The 17,970-nt window shown below is 41.6% G+C and overlaps 1 protein-coding gene across 1 annotated transcript in view; it reads left to right on the top strand.

The window, feature by feature from the left end:
- Positions 1-17,970, top strand: part of PSMB7 (proteasome 20S subunit beta 7) — a 58,608-nt gene that overhangs the window by 11,849 nt on the left and 28,789 nt on the right. Inside the window, exon 6 of the mRNA XM_082655791.1 lies at positions 16,469-16,527. Coding sequence (XP_082511917.1) covers positions 16,469-16,527 — 59 coding nt within the window. The remainder of the gene's footprint in view (positions 1-16,468; positions 16,528-17,970) is intronic.

A 17,970-nucleotide genomic window follows, 5' to 3' on the forward strand; every position in this document is an offset into this window, starting at 1 on the left:
AAGTAACCACTGTTAAGGGTTTATTGTGTTTTTTTCTCAAAAAATGTTTTATGATCCATCTATATATATCTCTATCATCTGTCATCTATCTGTCAATCCCTATTAAAAATACACAGCTGAGGTCATGCTGTAGATGCTGTTCCATTACTATTAACTTGTTTTGAATAAGTTTTTGTATCAGTGCTTGTAGATCTATATCAAATCTACAACAACACCTTCATAGAATTGTATTACATGTCTCTACCATGATTTAGTGACCCATTCTCCTATTGATAAGCATATGTCTTGGTGTACTTGTGTAAGTACATCTGACAAATTCCTAGTAGTGGAGTTCTGGATTAGGGTGTGTGCATGTATTGCTCAGAATTCTCTGTTGTAATCATTAGAATCACTGGATGATTTAGGAAAGGAGGAATTTTTATTTTTTAAAGGATCGTAGGTGGCTCACAGAATAGGTAGGAGGGCAAGAACTGGGTTTGGGGCCAAGAACAGTTTCAGAAATAATGCTGCAGAATGGGCCATTGCAGGCGAAGGCAGAATGCTGCAGATCACACTGCTGGCCCAGCTGGCGCAGGCCCTGGCTCGCTGCTCACTCTGCTGCCCTGGCTGCCTCATCTGGAACTGAGGCTTCCTGCCATCTCATTCACTGTCCGAGAGTTCCTTATAGGGAAGGGTGGTCACTGTCCGAGAGTTCCTTATAGGGAAGGGTGGATGCTTGGTTGGTGATGATTGGTGAGGCTCAGTCATCTGTTTATAAGGTGGGGGGGTTCCCCAGACATAGAAAGGAAGTATAGCTACTGGGCGGCCCCCAAAAGTGACAGATGGCTGGTCATACAGTGCATTTTACCTTTTGAGAGCTGTTGCCAAATTGCCCTCCAAAAAGATTGTACTTGTTTGTATTCCACGAAGAGAATATGAGAATGCCTTTCTCTTATAAACTCTCCTACTTTGGATATTCTTGCCAGTCTGGTAGGTGAAAGATGGGGAAAAGAAACACTTAAGCTGAGACCTGTATGATAAGTAGGAATTAGCCAGGAATTTGCCACCCTACTCCCTACCCCCAAGGGAAAGACTTTTCAGGCCCTGCAGTGCACAAGGGACCAGTATGGTCAAAGAACTGAAAGGCCAGAGTTTGCTGGATGGGTGAGGCAAGTGCAGTGGGTGGGGGGAGTGTTCCATGCTGGGGGCACAGCGGAAGAGGTAGAGGGATGAAGATGTACTGATGTTTAGGAGGGTGGGGCAGAGGCAAGGCTGGAAAGCTAGGCCGGAGAGAGTCCGGACGGTACAGGCTAAGTTGTTTGATTTTGTCCTGGAGGTTCCCATCTACTCTTTTCAAGCCAGGGGATGATAGGATAAGATTCGCTTGTTAGAGCAGCCTGACAGCTGTCGGAAGGAGGATTGGCATGTGGGAAGTCTAGAGGCAGAGACAGAGATTACACCTGGCCAGAAATGTTTATGTGTGCATGGGTCCAGTGGCACAGGGATGGTCACGGTCGTCACAGAGAGCACTCAGAAACCAGCCAGCCATTAGGCCACATGCCGGGTCTCTGACCATCCTCTCCTGTCTTCCTCAGTGCCAGTTCCTTCCTGGCTCTTGACCACAGTGTTGCAGTAACTCCTCCACCGGGGTCATCTTCCTTCCAGTCTGGCTTTAGACCCTTTTTCTTCTTCCTCCTCCACATGTACCTTAGGTGTTTGTGGCAATAGGCCCCTTGCCCCGCTCTGAACTGCCTTTCCCACCCCGCTGCTGCTGTGCTGCCTTCTTTCAGAAATGCGTTTCTGCCCGGAGCGCTCCTGCTCCTCATCCAAGGCCTAGCCCAGAGGCCGTTCCCTCGTGACTGCCCCAGGCTGTTAGCAAGTCCCTCTCTGTAATTTGGTGTGCAGCTTGATTCCAGGATTTCAGCCGTGTCCAGACTCTACTTTCCCCAGCTCTTGTCCTTCCTGCCCCTACAAGAATCTGAGATCTCTGTCAGTAGAATCTGTCTCACTACCAGAGTCTCACGGAGTCCTGTGTGACTCAGTGAATATTTGATGGTGAATTAATTTTCTGATTCTCTGACTTGCTTGTGCCAAAGCATGTGTAACACCTAGTGTTAGAAACCTTAACTGCTGTTTATTGTTTGTGAACAGTTTACAGTACCCCTGGAGTAGAGTTGGTTTAGATTGTGTTCCATCTGTGTGACTCCAGTTGAGCTGTAAGGGAACAGCACAAAGCACTGCATATGTGATAGGTCTTTTTTTTTTTTTTTTTTTTTTTTTGCTGTATGTGGGCCTCTCACTGTTGTGGCCTCTCCCGTTGCGGAGCACAGGCTCCGGACGCGCAGGCTCAGCGGCCATGGCTCACAGGCCCAGCCGCTGCGCGGCATGTGGGATCTTCCCGGACCGGGGCATGAACCCGCGTCCCCTGCATCGGCAGGCGGCCTCTCAACCACTGCGCCACCAGGGAAGCCCTTTTTTTTTTTTTAAAGCTTAGTATTATTTTAAATTTAAAGCATATTTGGAAGTGTCTCTGTGCCAGTGTCTGCTGGTGCCATCGCATTATTTTCAGTTAAAATTCTGTGCAAGGGATGCTATCATTACCTGCTTATTGATGAGAAACCTGAAACTTAGATTTACTAACCTGCCCATTGCTGCCCTGCCTGTAAGCAGCAAAGCTGGGATTTGTCTTTCAGCGCAAGCAAGCCTGAGCTCATCACAGCTGCTTTGATTTTATCATCTTACAGATGTTCTTTCATTAAGCTATTAAGTTTTGCTCCTGAATACTAAAAATATTTATACAAATTCCCAAGGGGCATTTATTTGTTTGGCATATTTTCGACTGTTCTTTGTGTGGATTTTCTTTCCTGCGTATTAAAAACAGTATTTACTGAAACAGCTTTATAGTATCAAAGGAAATTTAAAGAAATTATACACAATTCTACCATCCGAAGACAATATGAATTTTATATGTCATTTCTTTCTGATCCAAGTCCGTTGTGAAGAGGCGCCTTTTATCGGAGAATGTGAACTAAAATACAGTTTTTGTGCTGTCCAGGTTTTGTCTTTGCCATGCTTTTAGTTTCTTTTGGCCGTTGTTCACTTTTGAGCAGGGCTTGATGCCTCTCCCTGCTGTGCGAGGTGTGCTGCGCTGCCTTTCCTCCTGATGGAGTTCTGGCTTCCGTGGAGGTAGTGGTGGTTTTTCTTTCTTCCCTTTTTTTTTTTTGAGGGGATGGGGAGCTGGATATTGAGAGAACCCCAGAAGTGCCAAAATTTGGTGGTTTTGTTTTAATTCATGCGACTTATTTTGGGTGAGCTACAAACCAAACCTCCAGCTACAGATAAAATAGAAGGCCCTCCTAACTGAAATGTGCCCACAGAACGTTAACATTCCCTGTGGGATTGAGGCTTTCCGTAAGTGTGGTGTAAGTGAGAAAATGAATATTTCATGTAAATTCTCATGTTTTAGTGAAAGTAGGAGTTTTTTATTATAAGTAATAAAAATACAACTTTGTAATGAATCTTTTCTTTTTCGTGAGTGATTTGACAGTAAGAGCTGGAAGCTACAAATTACCTGTAAGACAAGGGTGTCTACATTTTGTCTACCCATGGGCCTGTATTGGCGACTAGCCAGGCGCCTGAAGGCTACTCTTAATTTATATCGAATAGAAGACACCTGTCTTGTCTTGCGCATCTCTGACATGCTGGCACAGCTCCTTGAGCACAGGGTCCAGGAGCCTCCTCGCTGAGAGCTTGCTTTCCCAAGGGTTTGCTTAAGAGAAGAGGGTATCAAACTCCTCGTGGTGTGGCCCTCCCTAAAACCTTTTTTGTGAACGGGGTGTTGGCCATATCATATCATGTCATGTGTGGCCATGATAGCAGTGTTCGTCCAGCAGCTTGCCAGCTGCAGCGCCAGCAACTGTTGTGAGACACTTGACTGATTTAGTCTTTGTACCGCTGTGAAGTGGGTACTGTCATCCCTGTCTTGAGGGTGAGGAAATTGAGGCTCAGAGAGATATGCTGGGGTCACACAGCCTGGAGGTGAATGATCTGGCATGAGAGCCCTGGTGTCTGTGACTTTTCCCCCTTGGCTTTGTTATTGCTGTGAGTAGTGTGTGGCATGTGGTCCAGACGAAATGTGTTTTGGTCCATTCTCAGAAAAGAAGAAAGGACCCCTTAGGTTTCATTTAATTATTTATTTTTTAAGAAAATAATTTGTAAGAGACTGCAGGTGGTTGATTAGTGTGATTGTGGAAAACCAGGCAAGATTTTTGACTTTCCTTTAGTAAGAAAGGGAAAAGGGTTATAGTTTTTTTTATAGACAAAATACGGGTTCTTTTAATTCTCAGATTAATTAGCTTATTCTTTTAACTTGCCAGCTTTTCTTTATTAAGCAAACTGAAGTACTGTCAGGAGAAGCTTGGGGACCATCTTTTGCTGTTAGTTTGGCAGTGTTCCTTGTAGCTGCATTGGCAACATATATAAAATTTTTATTTTGCCCACTTATTCACATAGAGAATTAATATGAATGAAATTTAAAGCACGACATTCCTGGAAATGAGGCCCTTGGACAATTTAGGAATACTAACTTAAGGAATAAACATTGATATGCACCATTAGGGAAGACTTTGGGTCACTGCCAGGGCCGTCCAGGTAAAATTCTATCTCTAGATAAACTGGTTATACAATTTCCTAATTACTGGAATGTACCTCAAGTCCCAGTTTACAGAGCCCCCTAGCAATTAAAAAGATTCGGGACAGAGTAGTAAACATACCAGATGTCTCACCTTGTGGGCAAAGAAGAGTCTTAGAATTAAGTTGGAACTTAGGAACATCAGTAGGGAATTCAGACCTGCCATTTCTCCATATTTTTACACTAAAGTGCAACCTTTGTGCAGACATTTTGTTATCTCCACATGACTCGATTTGAAAGATTGTCCTGCGCTGTATCAAATCAGTGCACTATAAGATGGCAAGTATTTCTTCCACATTCATTTTCAATGCTGAAGTCAGATGTGAACTCAGCAGCACTGTATTTAGTTTATAGGCCCACGTAAAGCCTTCTCAGAGGGCACATGACCTTGTAGCTCTAGTGTTGCTGGAAATTCTTTTTCCTGACTAGTGTGGGCCAGGTGACTGTGCAGGCGTTCTGTAAGCATGGGTCTCCATCAGGACTGGAGTGAGTCTTGTCCCCTGATCTCTGTGGGTCAAGGACCATGCGGTGGCGGGAACCCCATCCTGGTGGGAGCTTTGTCTGTACAGCCAGTGACCATCCAGAGCCGGCTCTTCTGTAACCAGCTGAGGTATTACCTAGAATGCTAGAGAAAGGGATGGAAGCCCTGGCTTCAGTCACAGCCCTGATTGACCAGAGCTAGTCATCACCTAACCTCTCTGAACCTCAAACCCCTCATTTCTAAAAAGAAGCTGATTTTTTTTTGACTTGAAGGTCACTGGGTTATTGGGATGCTGCCATGTCATGTGTGTGAACACGCTCTGTAAAGCACTGTGTGCTTTTCCCCTGCATATGTTGCTCTGGAGTTGTTTTTAATTTTCTGAAGTAGGGTGGGATAGTGAAAAGAGCTGGGCTTTGTAGTCATACTGGGTTCAGATCTAAGTCCAACATTTATTAGTTGTTTGACTGTGAGTGTTGATTTCTCCTTCAGGAAAATGGGGGTTAGAGGATCTGTTCCATGGGTAATGTGTGAGGATTAGGTGAGATAACCACATGTAAAAATCTTTGTGTGTAGAACATCATTGATGTTTGATGCATGGTGTTCTGATAATTTTAGTGCTAACACATTCTGTGTGCAGTTCTGTGTACTGAGATTTTTCTGGCAGTTTTTCCTGCTTTGATTAATATATATAAGATGAATTTCAGAAGATTTAAAATGTGCGATGCATGGATATTATATCTTAAAATTTGTACCACTATGGAATGCCAGGAATTAAGCAGCTGGGAACCAAAAGCCCATGAAAGCTGGGTTATGCATCTTGATTCTGGTTGTTGCAATGGTGGTACTAAGCCAATAGATGGTGCCATTATGTTAGGAGATGAGAAAATATTTACTTCTGCAAGTCATCATGTTGTTTCAGGGAATGTAATAGAACCAGTCCTTGCTGGTTCTTTATCTGTTATAATTAGAGTAGACTTTGTTCTTGATTCTGTGTAGAAAATATTAAATGTCTCATAGGTAAAATAGTGAGATATTGAATTAATGTTAGGGTGCTCTTCCTCCTGTTTTTTCTGCTCTGACATTTCACCATGAAGCCTTTTGTGATTTGAGTTCAGTCCTTAGTCTATAACCAAATAAAAGCCCTTGCTAGGAGTACATTTCAGAACTTAAATGCAATGCGCACAGTTTTAAGTCCTTTGCTTTTTAAACCCCATTTCAGAGAGAGTGGGGTTAATTAGTTCATCTTTACCTGCTTTTGTTTCAGAATTGGCCCTACTACAAAAAGTGCCTTTACATTCTCGTAACCTAGTGCTTGATGATCTTTTACTTTCTTGTTGGACAGACCAAGTGGAAAGTCATTTTATACATCAGAAGACTTTTCATGTGGAGATCATGTAACTAGGGATTTGTTGGCAACCAGATCTGCCATTACTAGCTGTGTGTTTTTGGTTAGTTTCCTTTACCTCTCTGACCTTAGTTTTTTTTGTTTTGTTTTTTTTGCATCTATAAAGTGGAGATAATGCCATCTAGTCCACAGAGGAATAAAGTGAAAAAATATATGTAACAGTGTTTTGCACATTTTTCCGGTAAATAAGATTTATTATTGTTTGCACAAGGCTCTATGGACAGATAAACCTTTACTTACAATTAAGACTAAGTGTGTTTTTATAAATTATTAAACTCTGTAGTCCTTTGTCCTAGAGGGTTCTAAGGGACAGGAAAACTTGGAAAAGGCCCGCAAAGGAATTAACTTGCAGTTTGGGAAGATATTTTGAAATGTGGGCCAGAGTAAAGGGAGCCTTTGAAAGACCTGTCAGCTCTAACTGCCTCGAACTCCTGCAGCGGGAGAGAAGTGTGTGCCCCGCGCTCTGCAGTGCTGAGTGAGAGCTAGTTTCCTGGTGGGGCCTGATGATTGTGGGAGCCTGATGATTAGGAGAGGTAATTTCAAGGTAATTTTCATCCTCCATCTTATCCTTTACACATAGGGTTAGGTGATGACTCCTCTGTTTGAAGAAGAACAGTTTTCTGTCCTCATACCTTGTGGCATTTCATAAAATACATTAATAAAACACAGCCTTTCACTTTTTAGGCCTGAATGCCCCAAATGTTAGTCTTTTCTTAAGAATAAGTGTTTATAACCTGTCAGGTCAATGAGACATTGCAGCTGCAATTATAAGAAAAATCCCTGTTCTCTTCGAGTGGTGTTTTACATTATTTACGTAGAGCAAAATTTAACTCCTTTTTGACTACATTACATTTAGAAAAGGAACTGCATTTTTTGAGAAATTAGTTTCTGAATGAAATGTTGTTGGATGCTTTAAAATCTATTTCTTAGCATATTAAATGGAATATATATATATGTATATTTTCATTGGGGATAAAATGACATTGAGGTACATTTGCTGATGAAAAGGAAGCATTCTTTCCCCTCACGAGGGGTTTAAATGTAATACTCAGTGCTTACTCAGGAGTGAAAACATCAAATTAAACTGCTTATGCTGACAAAGGGCAAATCTGGATTTCAGCAACCCATGCAAGATTGTCTGATTGCTTGGCCTGCCTCTCCTGGAAGCTTTTGGCCAAGACTTACAATGAAATGCATGCATACATTTAAACCATTTCAAGTCAGTGTCTGAGTTTTCCCAAGCTCTAAGAGGAGTTCCACTGCTCTCTAGTGGCTGAATGTGGTCCCCCGACACCAACATTCTTTTATTTTCATGAATCAGCTCTTCACACATTGGCAGTATTGGCCTCCAGAGCAGGCACCAACACCAGGAGACCAGACCTTGTAGACAGAAACAGACTGAAAAATGATCCCCATCCATGGGTCCGTGGAGAGCACCAAATTTTGTCCAGGATGAGTGGCCAGTTGACTAACAATGAGCAAGTGTGAGTAAGCACTCTGTCAGGGAGAGCTGACACTGATGGATGAGAAAGTTCTTGGTGTTACTCTTTTATCGCTGCATACATCTTACACGTTGGCAGGCCACGGTGGCAAACAGGTCCTTGGGTGCTTAAAATGGACCACTTCTTAGCAGAAGGAGCAGCTCTTTTCCTGAAAAGATCTGGTTGAACTGATTTGGGGGAAAAGCAGTTAGAAATCCATTTCCTGCTGCCTCTCAGAACTTCATGACTTTGAGAGAAGAAATTTTAAAGACCTCCATTTCTGTTAAAGACCTGAGACTTGTTGAGAATGATTGTATAAAAGAGCCCCTGGAGGACGGGGACCTTGTGTTAGAGTATTTGTAACAGCTGACTTTTATTGAGCTTTTACTATCTGCCAGGCATTCTGTTTTACTTGTGCCATCTCATTCAGGTCTCAGCCGACCTATGAGGAAGACGCATTCTGTCATCTTCCCCTTTGTGCAGGGAGGCAGCCAGGGCAGTAGGGCTGCTGTCCTGTAGTTTCTGGGGCACCATTCACCTTGTGCTTGCTGTGGTGGTGCCACCTGGAGCAGCTTGGCAGTCGTGCAGGGCTGGGAGGGCCTCAGTGGTGTGCTGTGGGAAAACAGGCAGGAAGCTCAGCTGTGCCACATCTTTTGCATCCGTGTTCCAGAGCCTGCCGCTCAGTGGGCACCTGGGATGGTTGGTTTGAAAGAATGCGTGGAGAGTTGCCCTTCTGAAAGGTGCATGGGCTAAAGAGCCACAAGACCTAGATTTGAATCTTGGCTCCTCTTATTGCCTTTAAGTCAGCTGAGCCTCAGTTTCCGTGTCTGTAAAATGAGGAAATACCTGCGGAATTTACCTGAGGAAATAACAATAAATGAGTTAGGGTCTGGGACCGATAAGGTCCTAAGGGTAAATATTTTCCCTTCCCCAGTGTGAGAATTTGTGAGCCTAGACCTTATTAGAAAAAGCAGATTTCTACCTGCTGGCTTTCAGATCCTTCCTAGAGCTTGACTTAGAGCAGCATGTTTTAGAAAATTATTTGTCTTTTATAGTTTCTTCAGCATGTCTGATAAAATAGGTTCTAGAATTGCCAAGTTTGATTTCATACTTGAGTGAACCCTGACATGTATAAAAATAACACGTTTCATGTTTTAAAAAAATTCCCACTCTCCTTAAGCCATATTAATGGAGGTATTTTTTTAAATATATAGAGCAAGTAAAAGCAATATCTTAGTAAAATTTTCTTGATACATTTCAAATTTTGTCCTGAGTTGGATTGTTCTCTCAGAAAAAGTTAGGATTCAAATTGAACTACTAATACTAATGCTGATAAACTAAAATCAGAAACACTCTCAGAGGGTTTAGAAAATGGAGACTAATTTCACTGTTTTATTTTATTTTTTTTGAATGGGGCTATTTAAAAATAAATGCTTAGATACTTGAACAGCATTGCTAAATAGTGAATGGCATCTGTTTAATCATTTAAAACATTTAACTGAAATCCCAGTCTCATTTGAATTTCCAAGCAAAACAACACAAATTAACTGTATCCAGATGTGTGGAAATCATTCTGCTGTAATCTGAGCAAAAAGTAAGTTAGAAAGCATGCTTTTGAGGGTGGAGAGTTAAGAAAATAGAGCTGCTTCCATGCTTACTTGCTAATCTTAATTTCAAGCATTTGGCTCTGTAATTTAAGAGGCAGCACATGGAACAGAAGCAGTGTTGGACACTTTAAATTTAGGATGATTGGGGCTCACATTCCCAGATTTGCTAATCACTAGCTGTGTGATCTGGGCAAGTTCCTTATCTCCAAAATTCAGTCTTCCCTCCTGTGAAATGGGACTGCATTTACCTGCCATGTCTGAGGAGCAGACAAAACTCATGTGACTGTGCTTTGAAATTTCATAAAACACCACGTGGGCTGTGTCTGTTGTGGTCTGTTTAGTAATTTGTTTGCCACATAGTATATACTTCTGGATAAGTGAGATCTGGCGTGGTGCTGATATGCTCAAAGGACTTCATTGTTAAGATGATTTTATCTCTTTTTAAAAAATTTTGGTGCCTGTTCTAAGGAAGCCCTCCTAAGGACTGTGGTAGAGAGACATGGTGTGTTTATTTGTGATGATTGACTGCTGTTGTTCCTTGGGACTGTTGACGCATGCGTGGGTTGACCTTCAGGCCCCTGTGTACAGATTTCAGGACTAAGCTGCCTGCTGCTGCTGTTACACAGCAAGACTGTGACAGCTGGCAAGGTCTTGGTCTTTTGGCTTTTTTTTTTTTTTAATCCCTTAACAAAGTTGAATTCTTATTTTCTCCAAGTGTATATCTTAAAAAATTGTAAGTAATGCATTGTCTTTGAAAAAAAATAAGAAAACACAAGTAAACAAAAGAATGTAGCACCACCCAGAAATAAGCATAATTTTTAAAAATTTTCTTGCAGATGTGTATAATATGTATTATATAAACATATCTGTTAATTTTGCTTGGGAACATCTTTTTCCCTCAGTAAATATTGTATCATGGACATTGCCAAAAAATATTCTATTTAATCACCATGTATATAGTATTTTTTAATTTTCCCTATCTCCTGATTGTTGGTGTTGGACCTTTACATTTACCTCCAGTTTTTGTTATTGTTGCTGTTGTTACTTTTGCTTTTTTCTAATCTAAACAGCGATCATAATGTCATTTGGGTACTTATCCATTTATTTCTTTAGAATATGTTTCTAGCAGAATTGCAGGTTTGGTGGGTGTGTATATAGCTTTATGCTTTCTGATTGATGTTTCTAAATTGTGTGTTAGAAAAGTTCTATCCGTTTGTGCTTCTACAAGAATGTTAGATTGCCCTTTTTACTACATCTTTATCAGCACTGGGTATTATTCTTTTTAATTTTTGCTAATCTAAAAGCCAAAAAGTGGCTATTTAGTTTCAATTTATATTTCTTTGATTACTAGTGAACTTGAACAGTGTCTCTAAATGTGTATAGGCCTCTGCTTTTTTTCTTTTCTGTAAACTGCTGTGTCCTTTTCTCTGTTGGTGTATTGATGTTATTTATCTGTGAGCTCTTTTTACTTATTAATGCCCTGTGTGTTGCACATATTTCTCTGAGTTTCAGGGCTTATATTTTACATTGTTTACAGGTGTTAGTCTTTTTTTTTTTTTTAAGCCAGTCGCTTATTATTAATAAGACAGATACTTCATTTTAAAAGCATGGCTGGTCACAACTACTGAGCCTGTGCGTCTGGAACCTGTGCTCTGCAACGAGAGGCCGCGATAGTGAGAGGCCCACGCACCCCAATGAAGAGTGGCCCCCGCTTGCCACAACTACAGAAAGCCCTCGCACAGAAACGAAGACCCAACACAGCAAAAATAAATAAATAAACTAACAAACGCCTACCCCCAACATATAAAAAAAAAAGAAAAAAAAAGAAAAGCATGGTTGGAGATATGACCCTTGTGGCGTTTATGCCTGAGCCCTCTTCTCCTGGAGGTCTGCAGTGTGGGTGCCCCATGGAGTCATCTTGAAGGTCTGAGGGTGAGTCAGGCCCTGGCAGTCAGAGATGGGGAGCAGGACCGTGCTTTCTGGGACTCACAGGGGCGTCTGTTGAATTCTTTTAATAAGCATCAAACCTGGACAGCCAGGGTAAGGCGGTGCCCACCCAGGTGGCTGCAGTGGATCAGGGGGTGCAGAGCAGTTTCTGTCCCTCATGGATGAAAGAGGGCTGAGTTGCGTACCCTTCCCCCCATCCCTGTCTCTCCCCACAGCCTGCGTGCTGGGCGGTTTGGGAGTTGGTGGTTGAGCAGATGGGTGTGTGTGGATGGCGTGGGTGAGCTTGGGGAAGGACGGTGGGTGCAGAGGCAAGTCAGTGGGTAACTAGGTAGCCGTCACAGTGTCGTGCACACCCTCTCTCTAAATGCTGGTCACTGGATTGTACCTCGTATTGCTGTTTTGAAGAGCTTTGTTCTGGAAGCTGGCTTCTAGTAACTGTGGGTGGGCTGAAAAAGGCAGACTTGGTGGAGGTTGCTAAGGAGCAGCTACCTGGAAACTACTGATGAGACAGAGCTTTGGTAGAAAAATGCAGAAATCCAAGGAGGGCGTTTCATTCCTGTGATATCATAGAGTTCAGACCAGACTAGGACGTATAATAGGACATGGTTTTGTGGGTTTAAAGGCTTCTTTTCTTTTGAAAATTGACTTGCTTTACATTTGAGTTTGTCTTATATTCATCCCGGTATGATAAATTAGGTAATAAATGTTCTTTTACACTTTATCAAGGCATTTATTGCTGTCACTCCTTCAGGGCCAGCTCCGTTTCCCCAGCTCCTCCATTTGAACCGTTGTACTCAAATCAGCCCAGCCTAATGTAGCAAATTCTATTTAGTGCTCACTGTGTGCCAGAGACTGCTAGGTATGGCGGATGCAGCTCTGAAGGGATGGACAGTTGGCAGAGATGAGAGTGATAAACTCTCATGGGGGTGTGGTGGTCAAGGAAGCCTTCTAGGAGGAAGTCATCTCGCAGTTGGGGTTGGATGGGTGCCTCGGAGTTCTGTGGACTGTCAAGGGGGCAGAGGGAATAGCACGTGCCAAGGTGGGATAGGCTTGAAATGGTCTGGGCATTTAGGAAATTCTTGTCAGTTTAGTGTTGATAGAGTGTCAAGTGTGTGTGTACATTGGGGAGGAGGAGGGGCTGAGCGAGCCAGAGACCTGGTCATGGAAGGTCATGTGTGTCTGCTCTGAACTATATTGTGGCCTGTAGAACTTTATGTTTGAGAGAGTGACATAGGGTCACACCTGAGACAGGAATCCTCCCCTGTGCTTGTTAGTCCTGTAATCCTAGACAAGAAGCTTTATCACTTCATTGGGTTGCTGTGAGGATGACCAAATGACAACATACGATGTGTGGCCCACGGTGGGTGCCCAAACAGAATGCTCTTGTTCTTCCCTCTTGGCTTCCTCCTCTCTCCTATAAGAGAAATTGAGGGTAGGTCTCGTACTCCTTGCTCTTAGAGCTCGTCCTGCATTTGTGGAAAGCATATTCCCTCTGACATCCATTTCCTTCACCTGACACGCCCACTGTCTAAAGCAGAGCCCCCTATACCCGGTACACTGTCCCCTGGCTTTTCTGTTTGTTTATTCCTTAATGGGAAACCAGGCCGTTCTGACTGATTGTCTAAGGTGGCCTTGTTTTTGGAATAAAAAATCAGGGTAAATCCTTCAGAGGATTTTTGCCTTGGTTTTGGGTATGAGAGTGCCAGGTTAATAGGTTGATGCTGAAATCATGGAATATCTATGGACATTATTATTATTATGGTTTATGGGGAAAATGGGATATAATATTTAAACATTTTGTGAGTCAACTGGCTGCTCTATTACTATGGAATTTGATGATTTATTATATATAGTTTTAAGTGGCATTGAAATAAAATCTGGGAAACTTGAATTGAAATTATTTAAAAAGACCTGTCTCATTGAGTTTACCATCTTTTTTCTTTTTAATGGCAAACTCCTTGTTCCTTCCCCCGGTTGCATTGCCTTGAAATTATGTGAAGATTTGCATGTTCTCTTGCCATTTTGGGCGTTTGCAGTCATATTTGAAATTCTGTCTTCTCTTTTCTAAGCAGCAGACACACATTCAGAGTTTCCTAGAAACCTGTTGACAAAGTCAATTGCACTCCATTTCCTAGCACTTCTGTGTACTTCTGAAAAGGGGGCGCCAAAGTCCTCCTTTCCTAAAAATGCTAGGAGCAGGAGCTAATTTGCAAGTGATTTAGAAATTGTTTTTAATGTTGAATTTCCCCTTCTTTTCAAGTTTATTTGGAGTCCACTTATCTTTGATCTCAGGGGAAGCAGAATCAGGCAGTTTAGCAAGCTCCTGTTTTCCTGAAAACATCTCAACTCTGTGCACGTGCATGTGTACACCTGCATGTATGTGTGTGTGTGTGTAAGTTGGTGTGTGTGTTTTGGGGGGGTGTGATGTAAATGGGGAAGCAGAAATACAGTGTAATAGGGATCCCTGTGTCCTTTCTATGTTTACCTCTCCTACACCTTCCACTCTAAAAAAAAAAAAAATCACTGTGATGAGAAGCATCACTACATTGATAGACACTTTTTGTTCTAAGAATTTAGATTTAGCATGTACTTCCACTTATGGAAATTTTTTCTGTGGTGGTGTTTCTCATGAAAAAAAGCTTTTGATAAAGGAAGAATTATTATATTAGGAGGGAAATAGTTTTCATTTCTTAAAGTATTAGGTGAAGCTAAGTAGAAGGAAATATATGTGCCTGGGAAAAATTAGAGTAAAATTAATTTCTTGTGAAACTGCGAAAGAAAGGATGGCCCAGGAGAAAATACAGGCTAGTAGTCTTTAGGGAAAGATGTCTTTAAGGTAAGTTGTGTTTCCCCTTTTACAGTAATTGATTACAGTTTTCCACAAAATTGTTAGCTCTTAGGTAAATAGCCGTCCTTCCCCTGTCCTTTTCTAATGTGTATTTCTGGCCTCTGGTGCGTTTACCCTTGGGCTCTTTGCAGAGACATTCTTGGACCTGGTTGGAAAAGAAGTATTTTTTTTCCTGAGGTTTCCTTATTTGCAATTTTCTTGTTTCTTCGTGACAGTTGTCCTCTGTTTTCCATACAAAACCAGCTCGTTTTTTTACTACGAAGTCTGAGACTGGTTCTCACCAATGCCTTAAAACAGGTTACTTTCCCCCCTTGATCCCTGAAACTCAGAGTAAATGTGAGTCACAAAACATTGGTGAACTTTGACTCTATTTCCAGATTTTCCAGGACACATAAACTATGAAATTGCAAGGTTTGATTTTGGTGAATTTGTGTATATATATCTAGTTTTATTTGGGTACACTAGTTTTATATCTGTTTAATTTCTCTTTCCTTTCTAAAGGGCTTTTAATATCTCTTTAGGTTCCTTTTTTTTTTTTTTTTTTTTGTGGAGAAAAAATTGTGAGAGGGGGAAAATGGGGTTGCCTTTTGCTCCCAAAGCTTAAATGAATAGTCATTGCCCGTAATGCCGTCTACGCTCATAGCTTCCCCCTGCTTTAGATGCGATGTATCCGGTGCTGTGAAGGTAATGATCCTCAACCACAGCAATATTCCCTAACAGGAGTATCTGTCATATTCATTGGGATTACCATGTTCATTGATTTGTGTCTGTAAATCTGCTGTTTCTACCCTTTAAATTTGATCTATAATTGGACCTCCTTAAATGGTTCAGATAAGGTAGTCTGTATTTTCTCAATGCAGCGATGCTGTCAGCTTCTCCTTTTTCATTATACATTCAGCAGACTTGATAAAATCAGCAGGACACCTCATTTGAAACTGTTTAATCGCTGCCTTTTTCCTTTGCTAAACCATTGAGGTGGTCAAGCGATGTACACAAATCATTTTAAATAGAAAATATGGTTTTCTCTGTGACCCAGCTAAATAGATAGTGTTATGCAAAACAAGTTAAAAAGTAATAAATGCCAAAAAAATCTTCTAATTGGAGTAAAAAATTGTGGGCAACTCTATCCTCTCTCCAAAAGTAGAGTATCCTAAAATATTGCCAGGACCCTGTAAAGACAAGATGATGGTTTTCTAAAGATTCTCTGGTTTCTGAACAAAACAAGTTTAAATTTTCATAGTGCTGAGCTGCCTTTTATATCCATTCAAAGGGAGCCCATACTTATTTGTAATGCCTTTACATCCTGCTTTTGTAGGGAGAAATTTGCTGTCTGTTAATATCTGTGCAGCATAACCTTTCAGCCATTTGCTATTGTGATAATAAATTTTTGTTTCTTTGTCTGTCATTTTGTCTACTCAGCTGTTACTCCTCAACGTACGAACTAAAAATAATAGCTCCAAATAAATGCCACATAATAAAGTGTTTTACAGTTGTAGCTGGAATAACCTGGTGGCCGTAGCTCACAGTCCTATTACCATTGCTGGTGCTGTAGTTTCTTCCCCGTGTGTCAAGGTGACTCTACCGGGGCCAGCTCATTAAAACAATCTATTCTTTCTAACTGGCTTGGTATTTAGCGCTATACCCAGCAGCCTGCCAAGGCACAGCTTTGGAGCACAAGAGTCACAGCACAGGATATATGAAATTATGTGGCATTCATTTTTGAACAAATACAAATTATCCATAACCTCATTTTCATGCTTCAGGATTTTATTGTGAATGATTTACAGTTACTCCTGTCAATAGTAGAAGTAGGGCCAGTTGCAGGTTTACCCGAGATAGTGGTAAGTGTGACTCCAGGCTTTTGAAGAGCAGTGTTTACCTGGTTTTTGTGGCCCTATAGTGTTAATATTTACATTGTACTTGAATGTGACATTGGGTGTGTTTTGCCATTTTTACTGCCCCGAGGTAAACTTGAGATGGAGAAGCTGGGAGTTGGTAAATATGCTAAAAATGCATCTTTTTTCCTACAGGTTCTGGCTCCTTAGCAGCAATGGCCGTGTTTGAAGATAAGTTTAGGCCAGATATGGAGGTATGTAAGTTCCTGCAGTTTTATTCTCTTTCACATTATCTTTCTAGTTGTATGTTGGACATTTACAAATTGATTGCTGATTCCTCCAAAGTTTGAACAGCACTGCTGTTAGTTGGAATGCTCTTTGGCACAGGTACTGTGTTTGCTGAGAAGACTGGTTACTTGGGAAAGCTTCATTTTGGAGTGGCCTGCTATGCCCTCCCTCAGGCTTGAGGAGCCTGTACTGTTCAGCTTTTTGCTCTGGCCTTTGGGCTGTCTGGGAATCTTCTTGGCTGTAAATGCTGCTGCAGTGTAGCATGTTTTCTTATGCGTTACCACAATATCTCAAAATGACAGGTGTTTTGTTTTTTCACGAAGAATAGAGAAACTGTGTACGTCTTTGCATGTCACACAGACCTGGCCTGAAAACGCGGGCAGTTTGAAAAATCCCTGAAAATGCGGGCAGTTTGAAAAATCCCTATAGGTTGTTCTGCGTTTGGCAGAAGATGGGGACAATACCATGTGTGTAGTGGCCTGTTATCAGACCATGATGTATGTATCTGGTGTCTCACATATATTTATAAGACATTCTTTTGTTATATTTTCTTTGGTAGTGGGGAGGGTGGTATCTTCTGAATGACATTCCACCTGTGTCTGCTTTAATGATAGATGTACCTCCATTAAGCAACCCCCTAGACCCCAAAATCTCCAAGAACAAGCCACAGGTCTTTCATTGTCGCTTTGGATGGAGTGTTCAGTATGCTTGGATACTTTATGGTACCATGTTATTCCTCCACTGTGCTTTATCCTCGCTGCTGAACTAGCTTGTAGGCACATTACGTCCTGAAGGCAGCCCTCATCATCTGCCCTTGTTTTTTCGATAGATGTTAATTTTTTCATGGGTAGTATCAACTTGTTTTCAACAGTTATTAGGCTGTTTATGAGTGGTTTGCCCTATTCCTTAATATGTAGGTTTCTGCTCTTCCTGCTTTTGCAGTAGTGTTTTGTGTAGATACCAGCGGGTGTTTCTGGGAATTACTTTTTGACAATGCTTTATGCCTAATCATCTTTGGAAAAGATTGCATGTTTAAAAGTTTTTGTTCTTCTCTAGCTCATTGTCATTAGCGCATCAAGTGTCATTGGAGCTCGGAAGCTCTCTGATCTTCAGGTTTGGGCCAAGTGCCAGGAGAGCAGAGAATGTAGGGTCGTGGATGCTGCTCAGCCAGGACAGGGGTCTCCTGCCAGAAGCCACTACATCCTTGGTATTTGAGGATAGCACATGTAAGGGACTTGGTCACTGATGGCTAGTTTTCTCCCCTTTCTTGAATTATCTGCAGGAATTAAAACGTGTGACTAAAGATAGAATTTAGCTATAGGTGTTTTGTACTAGAAACAATAGTCTTGCTCCAATTAAGAATAGTAAACAGGTCCAAGTATCAACTGTAAATGAGATTAGAATTCTGT

The sequence above is a fragment of the Grampus griseus genome, assembly GCF_964374135.1.
Source record: "Grampus griseus genome assembly, chromosome: 6".
NCBI classification, from domain to species: domain Eukaryota; kingdom Metazoa; phylum Chordata; class Mammalia; order Artiodactyla; family Delphinidae; genus Grampus; species Grampus griseus.